The 24,964-nt window shown below is 38.1% G+C and overlaps 1 protein-coding gene across 1 annotated transcript in view; it reads right to left on the reverse strand.

Annotated features, from left to right (window-relative positions):
• The window catches only part of LOC114028624 (potassium channel subfamily K member 16-like), a 37,548-nt gene that overhangs the window by 12,209 nt on the left and 375 nt on the right, over positions 1–24,964 (reverse strand). The window contains exons 2-4 of the mRNA XM_027842886.1: positions 14,729–14,849; positions 12,052–12,218; positions 493–661 (exon numbers count right to left, since the gene is read on the reverse strand). Of these exons, the coding sequence (XP_027698687.1) occupies positions 493–661; positions 12,052–12,218; positions 14,729–14,849 (457 nt within the window). The remainder of the gene's footprint in view (positions 1–492; positions 662–12,051; positions 12,219–14,728; positions 14,850–24,964) is intronic.

Genomic DNA, 24,964 nt, shown 5'->3' on the forward strand with positions numbered 1-24,964 from the left:
GTGCTAGGCCTTTTCTATGGAGTCAAAGAGATGTATCAGAGTAGGTAGAAAGACTCCTCACCTGGAAGTCCTCATGCTAACAAAAATCACAGAATGTGAAGAACAAGATAGCTTAACTGAGTCTGCTGTTTTCATTACACATAGTAAGTACTTAATAAATGAACGTTCTCTTCCTTCCTTCTTTCCATCTTTTCTTCCTTCCTCCCTTATTAGACTTTTCCCATAAGAGAAAGAAAGCTGAATAAAGAGGGCCTGGATTGGATAAAACTGACTAGCTGCTGTGAGAAGTTGTTGAATATTTATTTCATGTGTATGTGTATGTGTATGTGTGTGTGAGTGTGAGCGTGTGTGTGTGTGTATGTCTAAGTTTTAGCATTTCTTGACTCCAATAAATACATGACACATCTCAGATTGACATCTCACTTTAAAACCTATTTCAATTTGCTGCCTTAAATGAAAGACTACTTCAAATATGAACATCAGAGTCCTTACCTACTACATAATCACCCAAACCAACAGTGCTTAGAGTGATGAATGCAAAATAAATTCCTTCATTATAGGTCCAACCCTCTGTTGAGTGGAAGACAATTGGTGGTAATCCAAGAAATATGAGGATTCCAGTCATCAGGAAAAACAGAAGTGTCAGAAATTTTATTTTTTTCTAGAGAAAATTGAAAAGAGATAAAAAATTAGGCACACCACAAACTTAGCATGACTTGAATAGTTGCTTTCTGCTAGGAACTCAGGGTTTGCAGTGAAGTCAATAATAAGATTTTGAATTTAAATATCACATTTCATTCTGATATCTTTAAGACCTAATTGAAGGGAAAAACAATTTTAATTTTTCTAATCTGTAATTGGGATATTTGTCTTAGAGATGTGTTTCTTACTTATTCACCCTACGGTGAATCAATGTTTATGGTGCGATTATTCATAGTCTTTATGATAGGATTTTTGGCACACTGACAGGCTAAGTGTATGCATTATCATCAGCCATGACTTGGGGGTCACCCATTATGGGTTTGGCATTGTATTAAGAGCTATGCCAATCATATGTATTTTGAGAGCATGTTGTTCATTTTAGTGATCAAATGTCACTTTCCTGAGATAACTCTCAGACTTCAAATTATTTTTTCCTCTTTTCTGAAAACACAGAATTAATAGGCAGAACATTGGATAGAGCATAGGTCCTGGAGTCAGGAAGACCTCAGTTCTAATCCTGCCTCAGGTGCTCCCTAGCCGTGTGACCCTGGACAAGTCACTTGCTCCCTCTGTACCTCAGTTTCCTCATCTGTAAAATGGGGATGATAATAGCTCCTACCTCCCAGGGTTGTTGGGAGAATTAAATGTGATAATATTTGTAAAAGTGCTTTGAAAACTTTAAAGCATTATGTAAATGCTAGCCATAATTATTATTACCATCTGCATGATAAAGAGGGAGGCAATGTAGTCATTTTTTTTTTTTACTAATTCTTTAGGTACCAGCATTATTAATTGCTAGAAACACAATCAAGAGAGGAAATATTCAAATTTATTAATCCAAAGACTAAGGACAGATTACTAAGCACTAGATTGTCCCACAATGATGTGACATCAACTGTAGGTTTATTATGTAGTTTTCTAATAAAGAATTTTGCCCTGCAGGGGGTAATACAGTAGATGCAGTTCCAAACTGTGGAATATGTTGCTACATCTGTTACAAAGTCAGTGAATGATAAAGGACAAGCTGTTTCACCTCTTTTTCTCAATTTCTCCATTTATAAAGTGGATTCACAATAAATCAGTCAATACATATTTATTTTGTACTATGAGCAAGGCAAAAGGAAGTATCGTATAGTAAGTAAAGGGCCAGCCTCGGAATCAGGAAGACTTATGTCCAATCTCTCTCTCTGACACAAACTGACTAAATGGCCGTGGACAAGTCCATTAACCTCTAAATGGACCCAGGCAAATCTCTGAGTCACAGATTTGCCAATATGCATCAGAGAGGGAGTTTTCATACCAGGAGTTCCCCATTGTCATTCAGTCATAAGCCCAAACCCCTCAGTTGTAAGCAAAGTGCCATTGAGAAGACAAAGAAGTATAAGCTATGACTCCAGCCATCTCACCAGGGGCATGATAGCTGGCTAGTTAGCTAGCTAGCTAGCTAGATAGACAGATAGATAGATAGATCGATAGATGGATAGATGGATGGATGGATGGATGGATGGATGGATGGATGGATGGATGGATGGATGGATGGATGGATGGATAGATAGATGGATAGATGAATGGATGGATGGATGGATGGATGGATGGATGGATGGATGGATGGATAGATAGATAGATAGACAGATGAAAAGATAGCTAACAGTATAGTATAATGCACAATTGGGGCAGCTAGGTAGTACAGTGTAATAGAGTACCCAGCCTGGAGTCAGGAAGACCTAAGTTCAAATCAAGCCTTATATGCTTACTCTGTGAGCCCTGGGCAAGTCACTTAACCCTGTTTGCTTCAGTTTCCTCATCTGTAAAATGAACTGGAGATGGAAATGGCAAACCACTCCAGTATCTTTGCCAAGAAAACCCAAAAAATGGGTCACAAAGAATCAAATATGATTGAAATGACTAAACATCAATGGTGAACAATAACAATGATAACTACAAAAATGAGTAGCAGTGTCAGAGCAAATTACACTTCTCACTGACTCCATAAGGATGTTGGAGATTTATGAAATTTCTGTAAAGGATAAGCTTCTTAGGAGGAAAAAATATGATAAGCAGAAAAACTCTGTAAGCATTTTTTAAAATAGATATACTATGAAGACATTTACATTTTATTTTTTTGAAACATCAATTTTTGAGCTTATTTTGAATTCCTTTTTTTATTGGTGTAGGTATTTACTCCATAGATATAGATTTAAACCCCTCCATGCCTTCTCACCTATACAGTTCTTGCCCATAGCTTTTTATAAATCTTTTACAGAGAATCTCTCCAACCTATGGGAGGCATTCTTCTGGTTTCTTTCAGGATCTTGGGGTAGGAACACATATTGGAGCTGTCCATCTGTTATTCATTCTTGCTGCATTACCAGCCACCTCCTTTGATTCTGGTATAAGCCCCTGATGATGTCTTCTGCACACTTCTCATGCACAATTCACTGTTGAGAACAGACCTCTGAGGCTAGTTAGGTGAACCCCTTCATTTTACAGATGAAGAAACTAGGGCCCAGAGAAATTAAATGACTTGTTCAAAGACACAGGGGTAGTAAGCAAGAATCAAACTGAGGTAGGATTTGAACCCAGATCTTCTAATTCCAAAATCAGTTCTGGTTTTACTGCACCACTCTGCCTCTTGCCTTTTTAGTGACATAATTTTTATACTTCCAAGAATGTAGCACTTCTTGATTTGCTACTATATGGAATTACTAGAAGAGTAGCAATGTAAAGGAGATGACTTTTTTTCAGGAATGAGCACTTTGGAATCAATAAAAGCACTGCAAAATTTCCCAAATGTGACCCTTCCTGATCTTTACATACTGAAGAATTCTGGGCCTAGATTGCTGTTCATCAATAGTACCTATTCAAGATAGATACAAAGATATATAATAGGCTCTAAGTATATCTACATAGATAACTAAGGAATCATCACCAACTATTGATTCATATGACTGTTTTCTTGTGTCAATAAAATCTTTATGAGAATGATTGCCAAAACATATTCCTTGATGGAAAATATGAGAATGAAACAGGCTTTCATGTACAAATTTCTATAATGGGTGACATCTTTATGGTTATACAAACTATGAAGAAGGGTAGATCATATGAGATTCCTCTGGCTCTATCTTTTTCAACATCCCACTGAGTTGATTTCAAGCCCGGTGCAATATGGAAGCATGTAAGTATTATGGAAGTTGCTCAAGAGTGTCATGAAAAATGCCATAGGGCAACCCATTATATTAGCTTATCTTCCTCTCTCCCTTCCTTCTTCCATTTCCTTCCTTTCTTTTTTCTCCCTAACTTCTTTTCTTTCTTCCTTTCTTCTCTCCTTCTTTCCTTCTTCCTTCCTTCCATCTTTTCTTTCCTTCCTTTTTCTTCTTTCCTCCCTCCCATCCTTGCTTCCATTCTTCCTTTCCCTCTTTTTCTTTCTTTTGTTCTTTCTTCCTTCCTTTCTTTCTCTTTCTTTCCAAATCCACCCTCCCCCCAACACTGTTAAATGTCACCACCATAATTCCAGTCATCCTCACTCTCTCTCACCTCTCATTTCCATTTAGTTGTAAAGTCCAGTTATTTCTACCTTTTTAAAATCTCTCTTATATACCCCCTTCTTTCCTCTGACACTGCCACCATCCTGGTGCAGGCCTTCATCACCTCATGTGATAGCCTGCAGGTTGATCTCCTGCCTCAGGTCTCTCTCTATTCTAATCCATCTTTCACTCACCTGTCAAAATGATCTTCCTAAAGCACAAGTATGACTATGTCAGTTCCCTATTTAGTAAACTATGGTGGCTCCCTATTGTCTCCAGGATCAAATATAAAATCTTATGTTTGACTCTTAAAGCCCTTCATAACCTGGCCCCCTTTTTACCTTTCCACTCTTCTTATACCTTACTCTCTCCCACCTATTCTGTGGTCAGGTGACACTAGCCTCCTTTATGTTCCTCAAATATGACACTTCATCTCTACTCTGAGTGTTATTACTGGCTGTCCCAAATCCTTCCTCATTTCCATCTTCTAGGTTCCCTGACTGTTTTGTAAATTTCCACCTTCTTCAAGAAAACTTTCTTGGTCTTCCTTAATTTTAATGCTTCTTTCTAAGACTGTACCCAATTTATCTTGTATATGCCTTGTTTGTACATAATTGCACATTGTCTTCCCCATTAGAGTGTGAGCTCTTTGAGAGCAGGGATTGGAATTTTTTTTTTGGACTTTGGGGAGGAGGGTCCTTTTTTTTTTTTTTTTGGCCTTTCCTTGTATCTCCAGAGCTTAGCACAGTACTTAGCTCATAATAGGTAATCAATAAATGCTAGTTGCCTGACTATCTCTCCATCAAAATGGCTTTGGATACATTTATATTTCCAATGTGAATAGTAGACAAATAGAGATATCTTTAGACACTTAGATAGCAATATCTATATATAAAATAAAGGCAACCGTTTAGATGTAGGTATAGATATGGACAAAGATATCCCATAAACTAATTCAATGGTCTGTGACATAGTTTTAAATATGTATTTTTCATCCACTTTGTATTTCAGATATGTATGGTTATGCAGATCTTCATTGCATTATTCTGTACTTCACTGGCTTTGTAGTATTCCAAAGCTGAATGAAATTAAAGTAAAAGAATTTCAAGAACTTCACAACACAGAATCTTTTTGTACTTTTGGACTCTGTGTAAAATATCTTTCAAGACTCCAGCAAGGAAGCTGTTGTTTATTGTTCAGTCATTTCAGTCATGTCTGACTCTTTGTGACCCCATTTGGGACTTTCTTGGCAAAGATGCTAAGGTGGTTTTCCATTTCCTTCTCCAGTTCATTTTACAGATGGGGAGACTGAGACAAACAGGGTGAAGTGACTTGCCCAGAGTCACACAGCTAAGAAGTGTCTGAGGCCAGATTTGAACTCAGGAAGAGGAGTCTTCTTGACTCCAGGCCTGGTACTCTATACACTGTGCCACCTAGCTGCCCTAACAAGGAAATTATATAAACTTATTTTCCCTTTTTTATACTTTGTTTAAAATTAACATTCTGTAGAAACTGAAGATGGTAATCTCCATAGATTTATCTCTCCAGGAGTCTTACAAGATTTTATAAAACTCTTTCTGGAACCCTGCCCCAGCAGCCACTTTCACACTGGTAACACTGCCATGTCTAGTCTCCTCCTCTGGTGAGCTCCTCCCCAAACCTGCACACCAGCCATGCTTACTACAAATATAGTTCAGCCTATGACTGAGTCCCTGGACTCCTGGACTTCTACCCCATCAGGTATCTTCAAGCTATCAATGCCTCAGCCTCTACAGTCTCCTTCTCTGATTGGTGAATTCATCCCTGGACCACAATTTGAGGAAGTACTTATGTTAACCATGTTTACTTGAGGGCAAAGACTATCTTGGTTTTTGCCTCTGTTTATATTCTCAGGACTGAATATAGTTCCTGGCAGTTAGTAAGTGCTTGATAAACATATTCTCTCTCTCTGTCTCTCTCTCTGTCTCTCTCTGTCTCTCTCTGTCTCTCTCTCTCTTTCTCTCTCTCTCTTTTTCTCTTTATTCCCCCATTCATCTATCATCTATTTCCATCTCGATCTCTACCTACCTACCCACTTATCTATCTAATCTATTTGTCTGTCTGTCTATCTATCTATCTATCTATCTATCTATCTATCTATCTATCTGTCTGTCTCTGTGGAAGTTGTGATCTGAGGAATATAACCATAGCTATATTGTGTTCTACTAAGCCAAGTTATTTTTTTTTCAAATCACTTAAAAATAGGTCCAGAGGAGTCATATATGATCTATACTTCTCAGTAGGTAGTGTAACCATAAAGATGTCATCTGTTATGGAAACCCATCTGTGGAAACCTGCCTATTCTCTTCTCATATTTTCATCAAAGATACTGCCAATACATGCACAAAACCTTCTCATAAAGATTTTATGGAGACAAAAAGCAGGCATGCGAGTCAGTAGATGCTGATGTCTTCTTGGTTGCCTTTTATATATTAAAACACCATATGTTTTCCATTATTTTTGAATCTTCTTCTCTTAGAAATCCTGAAAATCTATCCCTTAAGTACCTTTAAAATGATAATTGTCTCCATTATAGATTTCTTCCGTTTGTGTTCAGCCAGATCCAGCTGCTCTTCCTAACTTAATATTTTTAAGCACTATTAATGGCCCCTTACGGCACTATACACTGAAATGGAAGGGTCCAAATGTGGTGCTTCCACTATTATCACCTGTGAGAATAGAACACTACAAAAATGCTAGTAACTGTTCCATGGTGCTTATGCTTGTTGCCCCCTTCCAGTTTTATCCACAAATGCTCTTGGCTTTGTTATGTCTCATGTTAAGCTCTCTGGAGGCTTATTTTCTCTGCAACTACTTTTCATTATTTTGTGAGATAATACTGTTCATAGTCTCCCAGTATTGTGCCCTGTGATGTTTTGCAAATAAGCTTATAACTTTAGTTGAGTATTGCCTTTAGCTACCACACCTCTCCAGTTGGCAAGGAGATGAACTATTTGTTGTCTAAGATTCTTTCTGGACTCTTTCAGCCTCAAAATAGTAACTTTGATACATGAGTTAAACGTCTTTAAGAGACAGTGATAGTCCAAGGTAGTGCCTTTCAATTATCCATTTTCTATTTTTCCAAAATGACTCCTGATTGCACCAAAATAGATCAATCTTGTAGTAATTGCATATAGTATCTTCCTCTTGTCTTCATTCCATATAACCTATTATTTTCTTTGACTTTTGCTGTAACTCAATTACAAATGCACATGAACAGCTGATATTCTGTGTTTATTACCAGTCATTTCTTGTCTACTAATGTGAGCTAGTGAAACCTAGTTTGACTTGTTCAGTCACAGCCCCCAGGATGCATTTATGATAAGGTTTAACTGACCTGAGATACCTGACCCAATCACTTTTATGCTGTGGCACAGTCAGAGTTAAGTTTCTTAATTCTCCAACCCCCATTACTCATTCCTACTAAGGAATAAGACAATTCAGAGAATACTGTCATTTCAGTGGTCTAAATGACTGCCCACTGCCTTGCCTCACAGATGACAAGGCCCTAGTCCCCTATTAGTGTCACATCAGCCCTTTGTATAAAAACTCTAAGTAAGTTCTAGTGACTCTGAGTGACTTTTGGGGGTCTTCAATTGGAGTGCATATCTTGCTGCATGTCTGAATCACCAGTATATACTGCTTGTGGGGGCCTCCTATCAAAGGTACTCCCCACTGACATCCGTTTTCCTCCCATAAATGTCATCCCTATGTGGCAATGTTGCTATTCAAGAATAGCTCCCTCCCCTTTTGTCCTGCAGTTAGGATATGACCAATTTCATTTTTTTAAAATTATGTCATTCAGTGCTTGATATGTTCAACACCTTCTGATATTCTTGAAAATTATTCATAACGGACAAGTGTGATTGCTTTGAGTAATCTCCAAATCACTGCGCTCTTTAGTGTCTTGGTCCACTATAATTTTCACTATCCACTCACTTTTATGATATCACCAAATATCAAAGTTTATTTTAACTTCATCATATCTTTGTTTTCTCAACATCTTTCTTCTCTGCAACAGATGATGTCACATAAACTGCAATTTTATCTCCTGTGATTGGTTTGTGCTCATCATGAAGATTACAAAATAAGATGATTGGTTAATTCATTAACTGATGTTCCTAATTGATTGGGGGCACATGAGGAAATCAATCTAGCCCATTCTTTTATTTGCCTTTCTTGGGAGATCCTGAAAACTGCCCTTCCATTTAGCTATGACTTGTTTATGTCTTTTGGTTCCTTTTATAACAAGAACATCAAGATAGGTGTGATTCAGTTACTCTAATGTTTCAACTTGACCACTGGATAAAGACTACATAAATCAGTGTAGAAGTGGAAAGAATGATAAGACCTGGATTTGAGTCCTATCTCCAACAACAAGCTGCATGTCCTTGGGCATCTCATTTCCCCTCTGTGAGCATCTTGAATCACCCACTTGGACTCCTCTTCCAAATCCAGTACTAAGCCTCTTTATTCACCCTTTTGATCTGGTACATCTCACCACCTCTTGAGGCAGTTTCTCCTGCAGGTGAGGAGAAATGCAACACTATTCCTTGAAAACAGTTCATAGGTTGTAATAGACCAGGGATTGGTAACTAGGGGTACATGAACTTGTTAAGGGGTGGGAGAGAGATAAGACAGAGAGAGAGAGAGACAGACAGAGAGAGAGAGAGAGAGAGAGAGAGAGAGAGAGAGAGAGAAACTGTATTTCAATATAATTGGTTTCCTCTGTAATCCTATATATTTATTTCATGCATTTAAAATATTATTCTGAAAAAGGGTCTGCGGTTTTCACCAGATAACCAAAGACATCAGTGATGAAAAGTTAAGAACTCCTGCTAAATATACTGACAAATGTACATCCTGACTTGTGTGTGGAACTTTTATTCCCAATAGTATTTGTCCTTGGCAGAAAGACAACAGGGTCTACATGCAAAATGAGGGGGTTGGACTAGATAGCTGAGGTCTCTTCCCATGTAGATTGATGATCCTGTGAACCAAAGGTCCCCAAACTTATTTGGCCAACTGCTTCCTTTTAAAAAAAATTACTCAGCACCCCACCCTGGAAATCTACTTTCTTTAGCCCTTTAATTTTTTAAATTTGCATCATTTATACATAAATATATATATATATATTTAAATGAGGCATTTTACACTTAATAATTTATTATAAATCTGTGGGTTTTTTTACTGCATTGAAATTTTGATGATGCAATATTGCATCATGTAACTGTATAGTATCGTATTATAAACAAGTCATTACATGCACATATTCCTGCTGGACTTCCCAACAGCATGCTCACCTGCCAACACTTGCTTGTTAAGACCTGTCAGCAGACTTGACCTCTGATTGATTACAACTTGCATTTTGTGTGTTTAATTGGAAAATAATGTAATCTCTATGACTTTAACTCTGTTACATAACAAATTAAACATGTACTAATGATTTTTAAAAATTTTTCTTATCTTTTCTTTTTTCCATATGCTTTCACCATCCCCTTATTTTTATTCAACCCAAGGGTACTACTACCCCCCTGGATCAGAGGGGTTCAAATCCCCAGGGCCTAGTATATTCCCAGGCACAAAGTAGATAATTAATAATTGCTGAATGAATTGAATTAAATAAGAATACGAGTTGGAGGACCTGCTGTATAGTCAGTCAATCATAAGCATTTTATTAAGGACTTACTACATGTTGGTCATTGTACTGAGTGCTGAAGATACCAAGAAAGGAAAGGGAAAAAAAACATGGCTCCTCTTCTCAAAGAGCTCACATCCAAATGAATGCAACAATGTACAATTATGCACATACTAATATACACAGTGGAAATGGAGGATCATCTGAGGGGAAGGGATTAGCAGTAGGGAGGAGGGGATCAGTAAAGACCTCCTGCAGGGGTGGATTTTGAGCTGAGTCTTGAAGGAAGCCAGGGAAGCCCAGAATCAGAGGATGGAGAATATTCCAGACCTGGGCTTCTCTGGGAATGTTTTGAGCCTGCCAAGTTTGCCAGGCATGGAGCCTTATGGATCCCTTGCCACATGGATGAGGTAGTCCCCTTGGTTGGCCTCCTCCATCTTTAAAACTGGCAAGACTGAGCCATTCATCATTTTCTGGAAATGCCTCTGTTATCTTTTGGCTACCTCTTTTTGAATCTTTTGTGACTCCTATATGCTCTGTCCAGCATCCATGCCACGAACTGAACTGGTCAGAGGGAAGGCACACTTCTTCTACTTACTTCTCTTTTACCTTGGCCCTGAGAAATGGGCTTGGGGGTGTTTGTTTTGTGTTGTTTGTCTTCCTCTGAGGAATAAAGTATAAGAAGACTAGGAAGGTAGGAGGGGACCAGGTTGTGAAGGGCCAAACAGAGCCATATATTTGATCCTGGAAGTAATTAGGGGCCATTAAAGTTTATTGGGGTGGGGGTGAGGGGTAGGTAACAGTTATACTTGGACTTTAGGAAGATTTCTTTGGCAGCTGAGTGACAGATGAATGAGAATGGGGAAAGACTTAAGATAGGGAGACCAATTAAAAGATTACTGCAATAGTCCAAGAGGTGAGTGGAGTAAAGGGAATGTATATGGGAGATGTCATGAAGATAAAAATGATAAGATTTGACAATAGATTGGACATAAAGGGTGATTGTGAATGATGCACTGAGGATGAAACTGAGATTGGGAATCAGGATGCCTGGGAGGATGATGATAATGCCCTTTACAGTAAATAGGAAAGTTGAGAAGAGGAGAGGGTTTCGGGAAAAAGATAAGTTCTGTTTTGGACTTGAGTTTGAGATGCCTACAGGACATTTAATTTGAGATGACCAAAAGGCAATTGGGGTATCCAAAAGGTAGGACTGGAGGTCAGGAGAAAAATTAGAACTAGATATTGGTTTCATAGTCCAGGGGGTCAGACTTGAGCACCAAGTGTAACACTTATTCACTAGGAGTTACAAACTCTTTGAGTTTCAATTTCCTCATTTGTAAAGAAGGAATGATAATACATTACCCAATTCACCAGGGCTGTTGTGAAGAAAGTACTTGATAAATCTTAAAATAATTCAGTACAAGTGTGAATTTTAACAATAGTTTTTAGTAGGAGTATTGAATAGGAATTAAGGATTAGTGAGAAAGGTACCAAATTTGATTTTAGCCCCCAAAATTAAGCTTACTTCAATTGATGGTAGGTTTGTATTTATTATTATCTCTCCCTTCTCCACAATAATGTGTTCATGTTTCAAATGGTGAGACACAGAGAGCACTATGTAAGTTCCTGACAATTTGCCACTTTAAATAAATGTTCTATCCTTCTACATGACTATCATAGTAGCTACTTACCTCCAATGTTTTTTTAAAAACTAGTTTCTAGATCTCTTTATAACTTTTTTCTATTTAATGTTTATATTTAGATATTTTCATTAAAAAGCATATTGGAATAAAACATACTAATCTCATTCCTTTAAAAATGCCTGTAGTTGAATTCTATGGGCTTCTGCTATGAAGTGATCCTCAGACCATTCCTTAGATACCTGTTATCTAACTGCAGGCTAAGGACCTAAAAGGAATCATTAACTTCTGGAATACTAGATTTGCAAACATTAATATCATCGATGAACCTATTATATTTTGTAATACCTTCTCAGGCTTGATTTTTCTAAATTAATACAATACCTACTATATTAGGTACCTTGAGTACCTATTCTGAATAAGTACCTTGGCCCCAGCTTACATTTCTTTGAAGAAAGCAGATTACAGATAACAAACATGCATCGCAATACTGAATAATCATTACCTGTTTCATTCCTTGACTCTGAAGGCATTTTCCAAGTTTTTCACATAACAGGGAAAGTGTCTTACCCACTCGGTGCAGGAAGATGAGATTTAAAGGAATTCCAAACAAAGCAAAGATGACACAGAAAATCTGTCCACCAGCTGTCTTGGGAGATAGAGTCCCATAACCTGGTTTTTAAAAAAAGTGACAAATTGAATGTCCTTTCAGCCTATTTGCTGCTACAAATCTGTGATTCCGTTAGGTTTGACTATTATTGAACAAACATTGTTATTTTAACATGTACAGACTGTACATGTACTGTATAGTAAAGACTGAGAAAATAAACCAAATTTCAAAATTCCCTGAAATACCCTGCCTGGCATATTTTCCAAGCTAAAATTATCTAATGGAAGATCATTTGGCCTTCTCAGGTACAAAAAGGAAAATGCTGTTGGGACAGTTAATTTCTTAGGGCTTACTGTAGTCTGGAACATTTTTTGCCTGTGCTTATCTGTGCTCACATGAATCACACATAGTTCCTCTCTCATTGAATGTTCTTATAGAACTTTATCTAGAACTCCATTCTTCCCTTATCATCTCCTGCCTTGTAATTATTTGTGCACATATTTTATTAGGTTATAAGCTCTTTGAGGAAGGGAGAATTTCGTTTTTTGTGTTTATATCCACAATATATAAGCCTTGTACACTTAATTAAAGGGGCAGGTAGGTGGCAGATAGGACTTGGACTCAGGAAAACCGGGGCTCAAACGCAGTCTCAGATATCTACTAGCTGTCTGACCCTGGACAAGTCACTTAACCTGTTTGCCTCAGTTTCCACATCTGTAAGATGAGCTGGAGAAGGAAACGGCAAATGACTCCAGCATCTTTGCCAAGAAAACCCCAAATGAGGTCACAAAGAGTTGGACATGAATGAAATGACTGAACATCAACAAAAATCCAGATAATATCTAAAAGGCTAATAAAAATTCAAGCTTGAACAGAACCGCCTATTACAATTGAATCCGGAGATCCCTATTCCTGGAAATCAATTCCATTTTTACTTTGTGGTCACTTCTTGTCATACTATAGCCTTAGGGACTGATTGTTATCTCACATGTTACATGACTAACTGAAAGCTCTTTTCTCTGAACTGTGGATTTGGCATTGCTTGTGGGAAAATTGCTCCAAATGCTATTTTTTCCCTTGAATTTATTGACTTAAAGAGCTAAAGTCCCTCAGTTCCCTCCCTTTTAAGAATTCATTTTCTGCCATCAGTGTCCCTAGGGGAAAATTTATCTTGAGTGTTTGGGAATAATATAATGCACTTTAATGTTTTCATATATCACTATTTTTCCAAAGCTTTTCATGGATTTTACATTCTGGCTAACTTGCTCAAGTATAGCCATGTTCTTTTCATAGGGATCTCAGTGGCTGGTTGTCACAGCCAACTCACAACAGATTTTTTTTTGTTTGTTTTTTAACAAAAGCAAATAAGAAATTAGTTTCCATTTGAATCTCATGTTTACTCTTTATATATGACACACTTTACCCATTCTGTTCCAGTCAGTAATTCCTTTATTCTTGTGTAAAGATGACATAAGATAACATCTTTTCCCTTTCATTCTATTGGCATCTTAATGTTTTCTAAACAGCTAAAAATATCTCATAATCTTTTGTCGAATCATATATTAAATCAGTCAAAAATATTGTTGAAGTTTGGCAGAGAACTGACTCTAGTTAATCTTTGGTTAAATCAAAATGCTAAGATTGAGGGGCAGCTAGGTGGCGCAGTGGATAGAGCACCGGCCCTAAAGTCAGGAGGTCCTGAGTTCAAATCCGGCCTCAGATCAAACAGTTGACACTTACTAGCTGTGTGACCTTGGGCAAGTCACTTAACCCCAATTGCCTAAAAAAAAAAAAAGAATGACAAAAAAATGCTAAGGTTGAAGTCAGAAAAGCCTGGGTTGAAGTTCTGCACTAACTATGTGTCCATGGGTAAGTCATTCACCTTCTCAGTACCCTCCAAGTAATTCTTTAAGACTACAAGTAACAAACACACTTCCTGTAGGTAGGGATGAGGAGACTTTTCATACTGGTAGTTCTTCTTCACTGATGAAATTACAGATCCTCAATTTTAAAAAATTGCTATTATGATGTCACAAGGAATTAGATGCAAGTATTTGTTTTCGTGAATTACATATTAATGACTAAAAGAAATGTTTAATTTGTCATTTTGGGGGACTAACTTTTGTTCGGATATCATTTCCATTTCCTAGTTATTTTTTTTTTATCATTGTTGTTGACAATAGTTTCTCACTCAAGCAATTATTTTTTGATAGAACCTTACAGGTTGTATGAATTACTGTCACTATGGTCACTAGAAAAATTGGATATTTCTGTTCACTCCAGCTTTTCTCAAAAATCTATCCTTAGGATTTCTAGGGTAAAGTTAAATCAGGTAGTATTCCCATGTAAGAACACCAAATTTAAGACAGATGATTTGGAATCAAATTAAGCCTTTGTCACTTACTACCTGCATGACCTTGAGGAATTTACTTGATTTGAGTTTCCTGATTTATAATGTAAGAAGGTTGGATTATAGGTACTCTAAAGTCCTTTATAGCTTTGAACCTATGATCCTATAGTCTTAAGAAAAATCTCAGAAAAATGGTTGGAAAGTAAGTGTAATAATACCCACCTATTGTGGATACAATGGAGCCCACAAAGAAAAAAGAGTTGCTAAAATCCCAATTGTTACGGTCAAGCTCTGTTGCATTTCCTAGGGGATATATTCCTCTTCGGACTGCATGAGTCAGATTCTGTAAGTTAAAAAAAAAAAAGCAATCTTTAAATTCACTTCTACTTGTGATTTTTATAGGAATCATGTAGGACAATTGAATTTGGAACAAGGTTACCTGAATTCAAATCCCACCACAAATCACTGTCAGGTCACTTAACTCCTCAGAACCCGAGCTTCCTTATTTGTCAAATGGGGATAATAATCATATTACTGACTTCACAGGATTTTTGTGTGGAGTTGTTGTTGTTCAGTCATTTCAATCATGTCTGACTCTTCATGACCCCATTTGGGGTTTTCTTGGCAAAGATCCTGGAGCTCATTTTACAGAAGAGGAAACTGAGGCAAACAGGGTTAAATGATTTGCCCAGGGTCAGTAAGTGTCAGAGGCCAGGTTTGAATTCAGGAAGATGAGTCTTCCTAATTCAAGGCCTAGCACTCTATTCACCGTGCCACCTACTACCCTTTGTGTAGAGAATTATTTGCAAAACCTTAAAGTACTGTATAAATAAAAGTTGTTATTTCGTGTTGTTATTGTTATCCTTTCTTTATAGTAATAATGGAAAATTGAGGCATTTGTCAACTAGGGGTCAAATTCAAATTTTGAAATAAGTTCTAGGAAATTGGATTGAGGGTCATTAAAAGTTGAAATAAAATGCTAGCTATCTTACCTACCTCAGGGGAGATGACCCTTGAAGGAACTGTGTATTAGAGTAGGGTGTGGTATTGAGAGAAACAAGGTGTATGAGTAGGCTTTTATTATTAAAAGCTGGCGAAAAAGATATATATAGATTTTGTGGGATGACTACACTCATTGGTAGGTCTAGTCATTTGCAAGGTTAATTTAGAGTCAGCCAAAGAAATGGAAATCATTTTCTCAGAAAGCCCAGATTGAATTATAACAAGCTATTTGCATCCTGGTGGGACTACCCTAACTGCTTTCCTCCAGCCATTTTTTAGGATTGTTGTTCAGTCCTGTCCAATTCTTCTGACCCCATTTGGGGTTTTCTTGGCAAAGATACTAGAGTGGTTTGCCATTTTCTTCTCCAGCTCATTTTACAGATGAGAAACGGAGACAACCAGGGTTAACTGACTTGCCCAGGGTTACACAGGTAGTACTTGTCTGGGGCCAGATTTGAACTCAGGTCTTCCTAACTCCAGGCCTGGCATTCTATCCACTGTGCCACCCAGTTGCCCTGTATTTAGGATTAGATTGCCCTTAACATCTACTTTTAACTTAACATGACTGAAAAACCTAGAACAAGAAATAAAAGTCTTATTAAATTCCTATCTATCAAAGCCCAATTCATCTTGTTAGCTTTCAGGATACATTTTAGATTTATAGCTCATTCCCTCCCTCACCACCACTTACGGCATCCTGAAAGCTGTACCCAGACTGAAGAAAAGCTTTGGGTCAACATGTACTTAAAACCACAGTCCACCCCTCTAACCAATGTTTCTCTTTTGCCAGACCAAAGCACACAATAATGCAAAGCACAGATATTTAATTAAAACAGAAGAGTAAGGTAAAAAACCATGACAAACTCCCACACCCCTATACATAGAAGCACATCGTCCCACTGATTCTTATACCACTAGTGGAAAAAAGAATATGAATAGGAAACATACATAGCCAGAGGACATGTATGAGAGAGGAAACACACACAGGAAACTCACATGGGAGTGGGAACACATGCATCCAGGAAACTTATGTAGCCAAGAAACACATATAAGAGAGAATACACATACCCTAGCCAACTCACACTCCTAGGACTGTGTTACAGCTGGAATATTTCTTTGCTTCTAACACTGTCACTTGAGGCTTCCTCATACATAGAAGTACTTAGATCAGGAGTGGGGAAACTGGGGCCTTAAGGCCATGTGGCCTTCTAGGTCCTCAAGTGGGGCCCTTTGACTGAGTCCAAACTGTAGCCAAAGGGCTGTACTTGTAGACCTAGAGGGCCATATGTGGCCTTGATGCCACAGATTCCCCACTCATAACTTTGATCATCAGCTGTTCTGGCAAAGTCATCTGTCAGGCTCTCTCCACCAAGGTGCTTTCTCTGCTATACTTCTATTTGTTAGTGCTATCTGCTAGGCTGTCTTCCCCTCTGTGTAACCATCTACTGGTTTGTGGATAAATTATGTGGGCTATGTGGTCTCTATCCCATATGGCAGTGTCCAGAGCTATTTTACCTCTTCTGTGAGTCAGATCCATATCCGTACCTACCCACTAACCAAAAGCTATTAGGTCAAGACTGTCTTTAATTGCTTTGCTTGTGCCTCAGCAACAATTACCCCTTACCTGTCTGATATTTGGGTTAAGGTAAGAAAATATTTTAATTCCCATCATGTCTCTTGAAACTAACACTAGCCTTGCAAATTATCCTAGAACTTCCCTTTGGCACGAAGGAAGGGTTAAGGTAGAGCTTGCAACATTTGTCTTGGATTTCTGTAATAGTACCCAACTCATTCATCTTCCCAAAGACTGTTAGATGTTGCAGGTTCTTTATCTTGGAAAGTATAACTTCCCAATGATTTAGGTGCCAGGATCTAGGTATAAGTTATATAGTTTACATAATACAGAATCTAATAACTAAAGGAAAATCTCAGAGTTCCCTCTTTTCCCCTATTCTTCATCCCACGTCACTCAAACACTTTTTGCTGCTCTCTCGTCCTTTACCTCTGTTCCACATGAATAAGTGGCCATTTTCCTTGCCAAAGCAAACCCCTCTACATGTACAAGTGATCCCATTCCATCTTGTCTTTGCCAGCGGATTGTCCCCTCTATAAATGCTCCCCTCTTACTAACGTTGAATCACTCCCTCTGTGCTGATTGCTTCGCTACTGCCTACAGCTCTTCACTATCCTCAAAAACATTCCCTTGATCCGCCCATCCCCACTAGCTATTGTCCCCTACTGCTCCTCCCTTTTGTGACTAACCTCCCCAGAAGGCTGGCTGTCTGCAATAGGTGCCTTCACTTCCTTTCCTCTCACTCTTTTCTTAACTCTTTGCAGTTTGGCTTCTGACCTCATCAGACCTATCTCCACAGTTACCACCACCTCTTAATTATCAAATCTAATGGTTTTTTTCTAGGTCCTCATCATTTGTTTGTAAACCAACCTATGCCTACAATACTGTGGATCATCCTCTTCTTCTCTCTCGGTTTCCATGACATTGCTCTCACCTGGCTCTCCTCTCACCTGTCTGCTCTTTCTCTGTCTCCTTTGCTGGATATTCATCTAGGTCACACCTGCTAGCAGTGACGGTGTCCCAAGGCTCACTCCTGGGCTGCCTTCTCTTCTCCCTCTGTATTATTTCACTTGGTGATCTCATCTACTCCCATGTCTCAACAGTCATTTCTATGCATGTGACTCTCAGATACTCTTGTCTATCCCTGAGTTCTCTCCCGATCTCCAGTCTCGCATCTCCAGTTCCCCATCAAGGGCCCATTTACCCAACCTCACAACCTAAGTGTCATTCTTGATTACTCACTCTCTCTTACCTCCCATACTGAGTACTGATTTAGGTGCCAGGATCCAAGAATAAGTTATATAGTTTACACGGTGCAGAAGTTAGTGACTAAAAGAAAATCTCAGAGAGCTCTTTCTTCTTCCCTATTCCTCATTTCACAGCACTTAGAGTGCCTTTTGCCACCATATCTTTCTTTACCTCTGTTTCACATTCAATCAGTGGTCTAGTCCTGTTGTTCTCATCTTTATAACATTTTTCATACATGCCCCTTTCTGATAATCAGTCAATAAACTTTTATTAAACACCTACTATGTTCAAGGCACTCTGCTAAGTGATGGGGATATTAAAAGAGGCAAAAGACAGACCTATCCCAAGGAACTCACAGTCTAATGGGGGAATATAACAAAAAAAAACAATATGTACAAACAAGCTACAGTATAAATAGGAGATAATTAAGAGAGGGAAGGGACTAGACTTGAGAGGAGTTGGGAAGATAGGATTTTAGTTGGGACTTGAAGGAAACCAGGGAAGGTAAAGATAAGGAGGGAAAACATTCCAGGCATGGGGGATAACCAGAGAAAATTCCTGGATCCAAGAGATAGATGGAGTGTCTTGTTTGTGAAATAACAAGGAAACCAGTGTCACTGAACCAAAGAGTATGTGGTGGAGAGCAAAGTACAAGAAGACTGGAAAGGTAGGAGATGGCTAGCTTATGAAGGATTTTGGATGGTGCTTGGTTAGGATTTTGAGATGGAAGGTTGAGAGGGATGAGAATAAGAAATCAGTTGATGGGGGAATGGGAAATGGGATTTAGATGATGACTTAAAGGTGTTGAGCATCACCAGGATGTGTAGGGTGTGAGCAGCTATGAGAATGTTCATTGGGTAGTGGGAAGCACCACTCCTATTCTCTCCAAAGGCCATAAATCTTTCCTTTGACACTGAAACCATCCTGGAATAAATTGGCCTTCATCACCTCACACCTGGACAATTGCAATAGCCTACTAGTTGATCTCCTTGCCTCTCTCCATGCCAATCCATCTTTCACTGAGTCATGAAATTGATCTTCATAAAGTGCAGATCTAATCATATCACCCTCCTCTTTCTCCTATTCAAAAAAGTCCAGTGACTCCCTATTATCTCCAAGATCAAATATAAAATTATCTGTTTGGTTCTTAAAGCCCTTCATAACCTGGCCCCATCCTACCCTTTGTAGTATTTCTTACACCTTACTCCCCTCCATATACTCTCTAATTCAGTAAGACTGGCCTTCATGTTGTTCCTTCTACAAAATACTCTATCTCTTGACTCCTAGAACTTCTACTGACTGTTCCCCATGCCTAGAAAGCTCTCTCTCCTTGTCTCAGCCTCCTAGTTTCTCTGGCTTCCTTCAAATATCAGCTAAACTCCTACTTCCTGCAAAAAGCTTTTCCTAGTTCTCCATAATCTTCATGACTTCCTCTAAGATTACTCCCAATTTGTCCTGTATATATTTTGTTTGTACATAGTTGCAAGTTCTCTCCCTGACTGTGAGCTCCTTGGGAATAGGGACTGTTTTTTTTTTCCTTTCTTTGTATTCCCAGTACTTACTACACTAGCCTAGCACAAAGTAGGTGCTAAATAAATCCTGGCTAACTGACTGACTACTAATTGATTGTATGACTGACCTTCTTTCTGAGGTCTGTTTTCATTTTTCAAATGGAGTACAAATGTAGATGGTATTTCTCAATTGGTCTGGTTTTTTCTTTTTAATTGGTCTGTGTCAAATGTTTCTACTAAATACATCTATATCCTGCAGTGTTAGCTGGTAGATGCCAAATGACAATTTTAGGCCAGTTGTTTTATAATGGACACTTTAAAGTAAATATGTCTATTGCCTACACTAGGACAATAGATGCTCCTAGATCTCAGTGAGCTGAGTGAGGACTACCTGTATTTGAGTTATGTCATAATGTTTCTAGAGATCCTTAGGCGAGTCCTGGGTGTCATTGGTAAAGTGGAAACTATGACTCTGATATGTCCAGACCCAGAAAGTATTTACAGAATTTCAGCACTGATTGGGACCAAATCTAGCTATTTCAAGGTACTGGCAAAGTAAGGCATAGGTGCATATGTCTATGCCTTGTACAGGCATAAATCTGGAACTAAATATTTAAAGATCCTGACAATTCATGCTACCTGTGTGAAAGCCTATAAAAAGACAGAAGATGATAATGGCAGAGAGCATCAAGTAAGCCTTGAACCCTCCAGTTTAATGGTGACTACAACAAAGTTCAATTTTGAAGGCACTCTAGTGCCTCAGAGATGGCACTAGACAGATTATGTGGAAGAAATGGATCTGTGCATTCCTACTACATGAGCAGATAGCGAATATATCCACAGAGGTCAACCCACCCTTCCCCTCATTAAGGTATATGCAAGTTAACTTGCATAACTTGGTCATTAGCTGCCAGAGGCATGACAGAAGTTGAAAGAAATTCACTTAAATGTTGGAGAAGATGTGAGAAAATTGGGACAGTAATGCATTGTTGGTGGAGTTGTGAACTGATCCAACCATTCTGGAGAGGAATTTGGAACTATGCCCAAAGGGCTATAAAACTGTGCATACTCTTTGTTTCAGCAACACTAGGTCTATATCCCAAAGAAATAATAAACAAGGAGAAAGGACCTCCATGTACAAAAATATTTATAGCAGCTCTTTTTGTGGTGGCAAAGAATTGGAAATTGAGAGGATGCCCATCAACTGAGGAATGGCGAACAAGTTATGGTATGTGAATGTAATGGAATACTATTGTGATATAAGAAATGATGAGCATGCAAATTTCAGAAAAACCTGGAAAGACTTACATGAACTGATGCTGAGTGAAGTAAGCAGAATCAGAACACTGTACACAGTAACAGCAACATTGTGTGATGATCAACTATGATAGACTTAGCTCTTCTCTGAAATACAATGATCCAAGACAATTCCAGAAGACTTATGATGAAAAAATGCTATCTACATCCAGAGAAAGAACTATGGAGTCTGATGCAGATTGAAGCAGACTATTTTCACATTTTTTGTTTTTTCTTTCTTATGGTTTTTCCCTTTTGTTCTGAATTTCTTTCACAACATGACCAACATGGAAATATGTTTAACATGATTGTACATGTATAGCCTTTATCAGATTGCTTCATGTCTTGGGAAGAGGGGAGGGGAGGAAGAGAGGGAGAAAAATTTGGAATTCAAAGTCGTACAAAAATGAATGTTGAAAACTATCTTTACATGTAATTGAAAAAAATTTAAATACTATTAAGAGAAAAAAATTTAAAATAAAAAATAAAATTTGCAACATTCACTTAAATAAAAAAGAAAAAAGAAAAGAAAAGAAAAGAATTCACTCTTCACAACCCAACCTAGAAGGTAGTATGGAGACTTTTTACTGAGGCAGAGTAAGCTGACCCAGGTGGGTAGGGAGATACCTGAATAACAAAAGAGATGAAAATACTGATTAGCTTTCAGGTGTATTGACCAAAGCAATCTCATGAAAGATCAGTAATACCACCTTTAAGGAAGAACAAGTCATAGCAGCAGATTACAGTCATAGATTAAGCTGCCACAACAGTCAATGACAGATATAAATAGCATCTTGGGAGAGGGGAAAAAATGATGTCTTCAAAGGAATACCATTGCAGAGACAGAGTAGATCAACACGGCATTGCTAGTTTCTATGAGATGGAGCTATGAAAGGTGTTTCAGGCACAATGCAGACCTTTATTGTCTAGGAGAGTAAGTTATCTGACAAGCATTTCCTCAACCACACCTTCATGTATTGATTGGGGTGGGAGTGAGGTGACAGAATGCAGAATAATTTTGCCTCTTGATTTCCCCTTACTATTTACTCTGCTATTCTGTCCTAATTAAGTACTTTCTTTTAATTTACATTTCCTATCTGGTTTGTTGACAGAGAAAACACTCTATGGTGGCTCAAGTTTTATTTGTACAGCCAAAATTAGCCAAAGGCAACATGGTGATTTGAGAGTTGATGGTGGAGTCATGAATACTTGGTTCAAGTCTCACCTCTGACACATACTGGCTGTGTGACCTTGGACCTTAACCTCTCAGTGCCTCAAGCAATTAAATAAAACTATAAGTTGCAGAGAAGGTATTGATCTGGGTACACAGAAGTTACTCATTGGAAGCTCCCTATACCCATGAATTACTGGCCTGATTAAAAAATAATAATGATAATTTATGATAATATCTAACATTTACATAGCACTTATTATGTGCCAGGCACTGGGCTAAGTGTTTTACAATTATTATTTCATTTGATTCTCACAACAACCCTAGGAGGTAGGTGCTTTTAACTATCCCCCTTGTACAGATGAGGAAACTGAGCCAAATCGAAGTGAACTTGCCCAGGGTCACACAGCTAGTTAGTGTGTGAGGCCAAATTTGAACTCAGGTCTTCCTAACTCTAGGCCTGGTGCTCTATCAACTGTGCTATCTATTGTTCAGTTTTTTCAGTTGTGTCAAACTCTTCATAACCCCATTTGTGGTTTTCTTGGCAAAGATCCTGGGATGGTTTGCCATTTCCTTTTCCAGTTCATTTTACAGATGAGGAACTGAAGCCAACAGGGTTAAGTGACTTGTCCAGGGTAACACAGCAGGTAAGTGTCTGAGGCCAGATTTGAATTCAGGTCTTCCTGACTTCCAGGCCTAGTACTCTATTCATACATATATACATACATATGCACCATATATATATATATATATATATACACACACACACACATGTGTATGTATGTATCTTTGTGTGCATATAAATGTGTATGTATGTATACCTGTATGTGTGTACTATATATGTACATGTATGTGTATACACATGTGTATGTATATATATTGTGTATATATCCATATATATGCATATATCTCAAAGGATTACAGAGTTGAGTGGAAACTTTGTATGTTACACGTGGTGGTGAATGGTCATTCTTTTCAATCTTCCTGAGGCATAATCCTGGAATATTTCCCATAAAATAGATTATCTACTTAGGGAGAGCCTTTCCCACTTTGTAGTAGGTCACACCTTGTGGATGTGACTTGCTTCCTAGATTCTCTGTTATAGTTTAATTATGCAACTGTGAGACATCTCTGCCCAACTTTTATACAACACCTAGTGTAGAACTCCATGCATGTAAGTGTTATATAAATATTTTAAGAAAACAGTCAAGATGGTAATGAATCTTTCCCTTTTCCCCTTCAAGGATATTTTTCTCTCTCAAGTTTTCTGTCTTCTCTTCTTTCCTTTTGCTGAACTCAATAGGTTTCAGGCTAATTTAACATAAATTGTGGGGTGTCTTAGAAATCTTTGTTGTAAAGGAAAACATGATACTCTAATATTTACATGCATTATAGAATGGCTGGATTTAATTAGCTGTTAAGAACATTTCACAATTGACTAGGTCTGGAAAGGTGGCAATTCCTCCTTTGATTATTTATTCGGTTACAAGAGCAAATAACCCACCTTGTCCTCATCACTCACATTTCTGTAGCACTCTGAGGTTTAAAAATGCTTTTCTTTTAACAACTCTCTGAGATAGAGTAGTATATGCATTATCTCCATTTACAGATGAGGAAACAGCTTTGGAAAGGTTAGGTTTTTTTTATTGAAGGTCACACAGCTGGTCTTCCCCTAGGTCTTCTAAATCTACCTCCCTTTTAACTGTATCACATAGTTTTCATTCATACATTTTAATCCTGTGACACTCAATGTCAGTTATAGCTCAGCTTCCTCCATCCTTATCGTGAAGATATTAATATTCCTTGGAGTTAGAGGAGGAGTGTTGATGAATGCACACTGAGAAGGAAATTGGTTGTTCATTATTAAATGAGATTGACTATTAAAGCCCCATCTTATTCCTATCTCCCTTGATCATCCTTCTCCATTATCAAAAGGTGCCACCCTGAAATATCTCTACCTACCAGTACCTTTTCTCCTTAGCTTTCCTCTCCAATTTCCTAGACTTACTGCTTCTGTCCTGTTTGTCACTTCACCTGGCATTCTCAGTAAGGTGACTTGAAATTAGAACCATTTTCATTTGAACCTTGCCCTCTTCCTATAATAACCAAGTGCTATGCCTTAACCAAAACAACATAAAAGGTGATTGCAGTTTGATTTAAATTGACAACTCAAAGACAGTTTCTAAAAACAACAATAAAAAAATTGCATATTCTAGAATACAGGACTGAAGAGCCCTGGGCACTTGGCAAGGGGCTACAAGAGGAGAATAGCAATGTGAAAATGGTGTGTCCAGTAGTGTCCAGAAACTAAACGGGCAAATTCTAGTTCCATGGTACCCTTAAACCTCCTTCCCTTTCAGAACATCCCAGATGATGGGACCAGGCAGAAATGATCCAAGTTCCTATACTCCTGAAAGTCTGTATTACAATTTGTCTCTCTCCCAATTCTATCTCTGTCATCACTATAGATTTAAAGACAGAAGAGACCTTGTAGGTCATCCAGTCCAACCCTTTCCCCTACCACCATTTTACAAATAAGTAAAGCAAGGCTTCTACTTCTTCCTCATTTGTTTTTCTCTTTTTTCCTTCCAAGTTTCCAACTTCACTCCATACTACTACTACTACTACTACTACTACTACTACTACTACTACTACTA

The sequence above is a fragment of the Vombatus ursinus genome, unplaced genomic scaffold (assembly GCF_900497805.2).
Source record: "Vombatus ursinus unplaced genomic scaffold, bare-nosed wombat genome assembly UNPS02014893.1, whole genome shotgun sequence".
In the NCBI taxonomy this organism is placed as follows: domain Eukaryota; kingdom Metazoa; phylum Chordata; class Mammalia; order Diprotodontia; family Vombatidae; genus Vombatus; species Vombatus ursinus.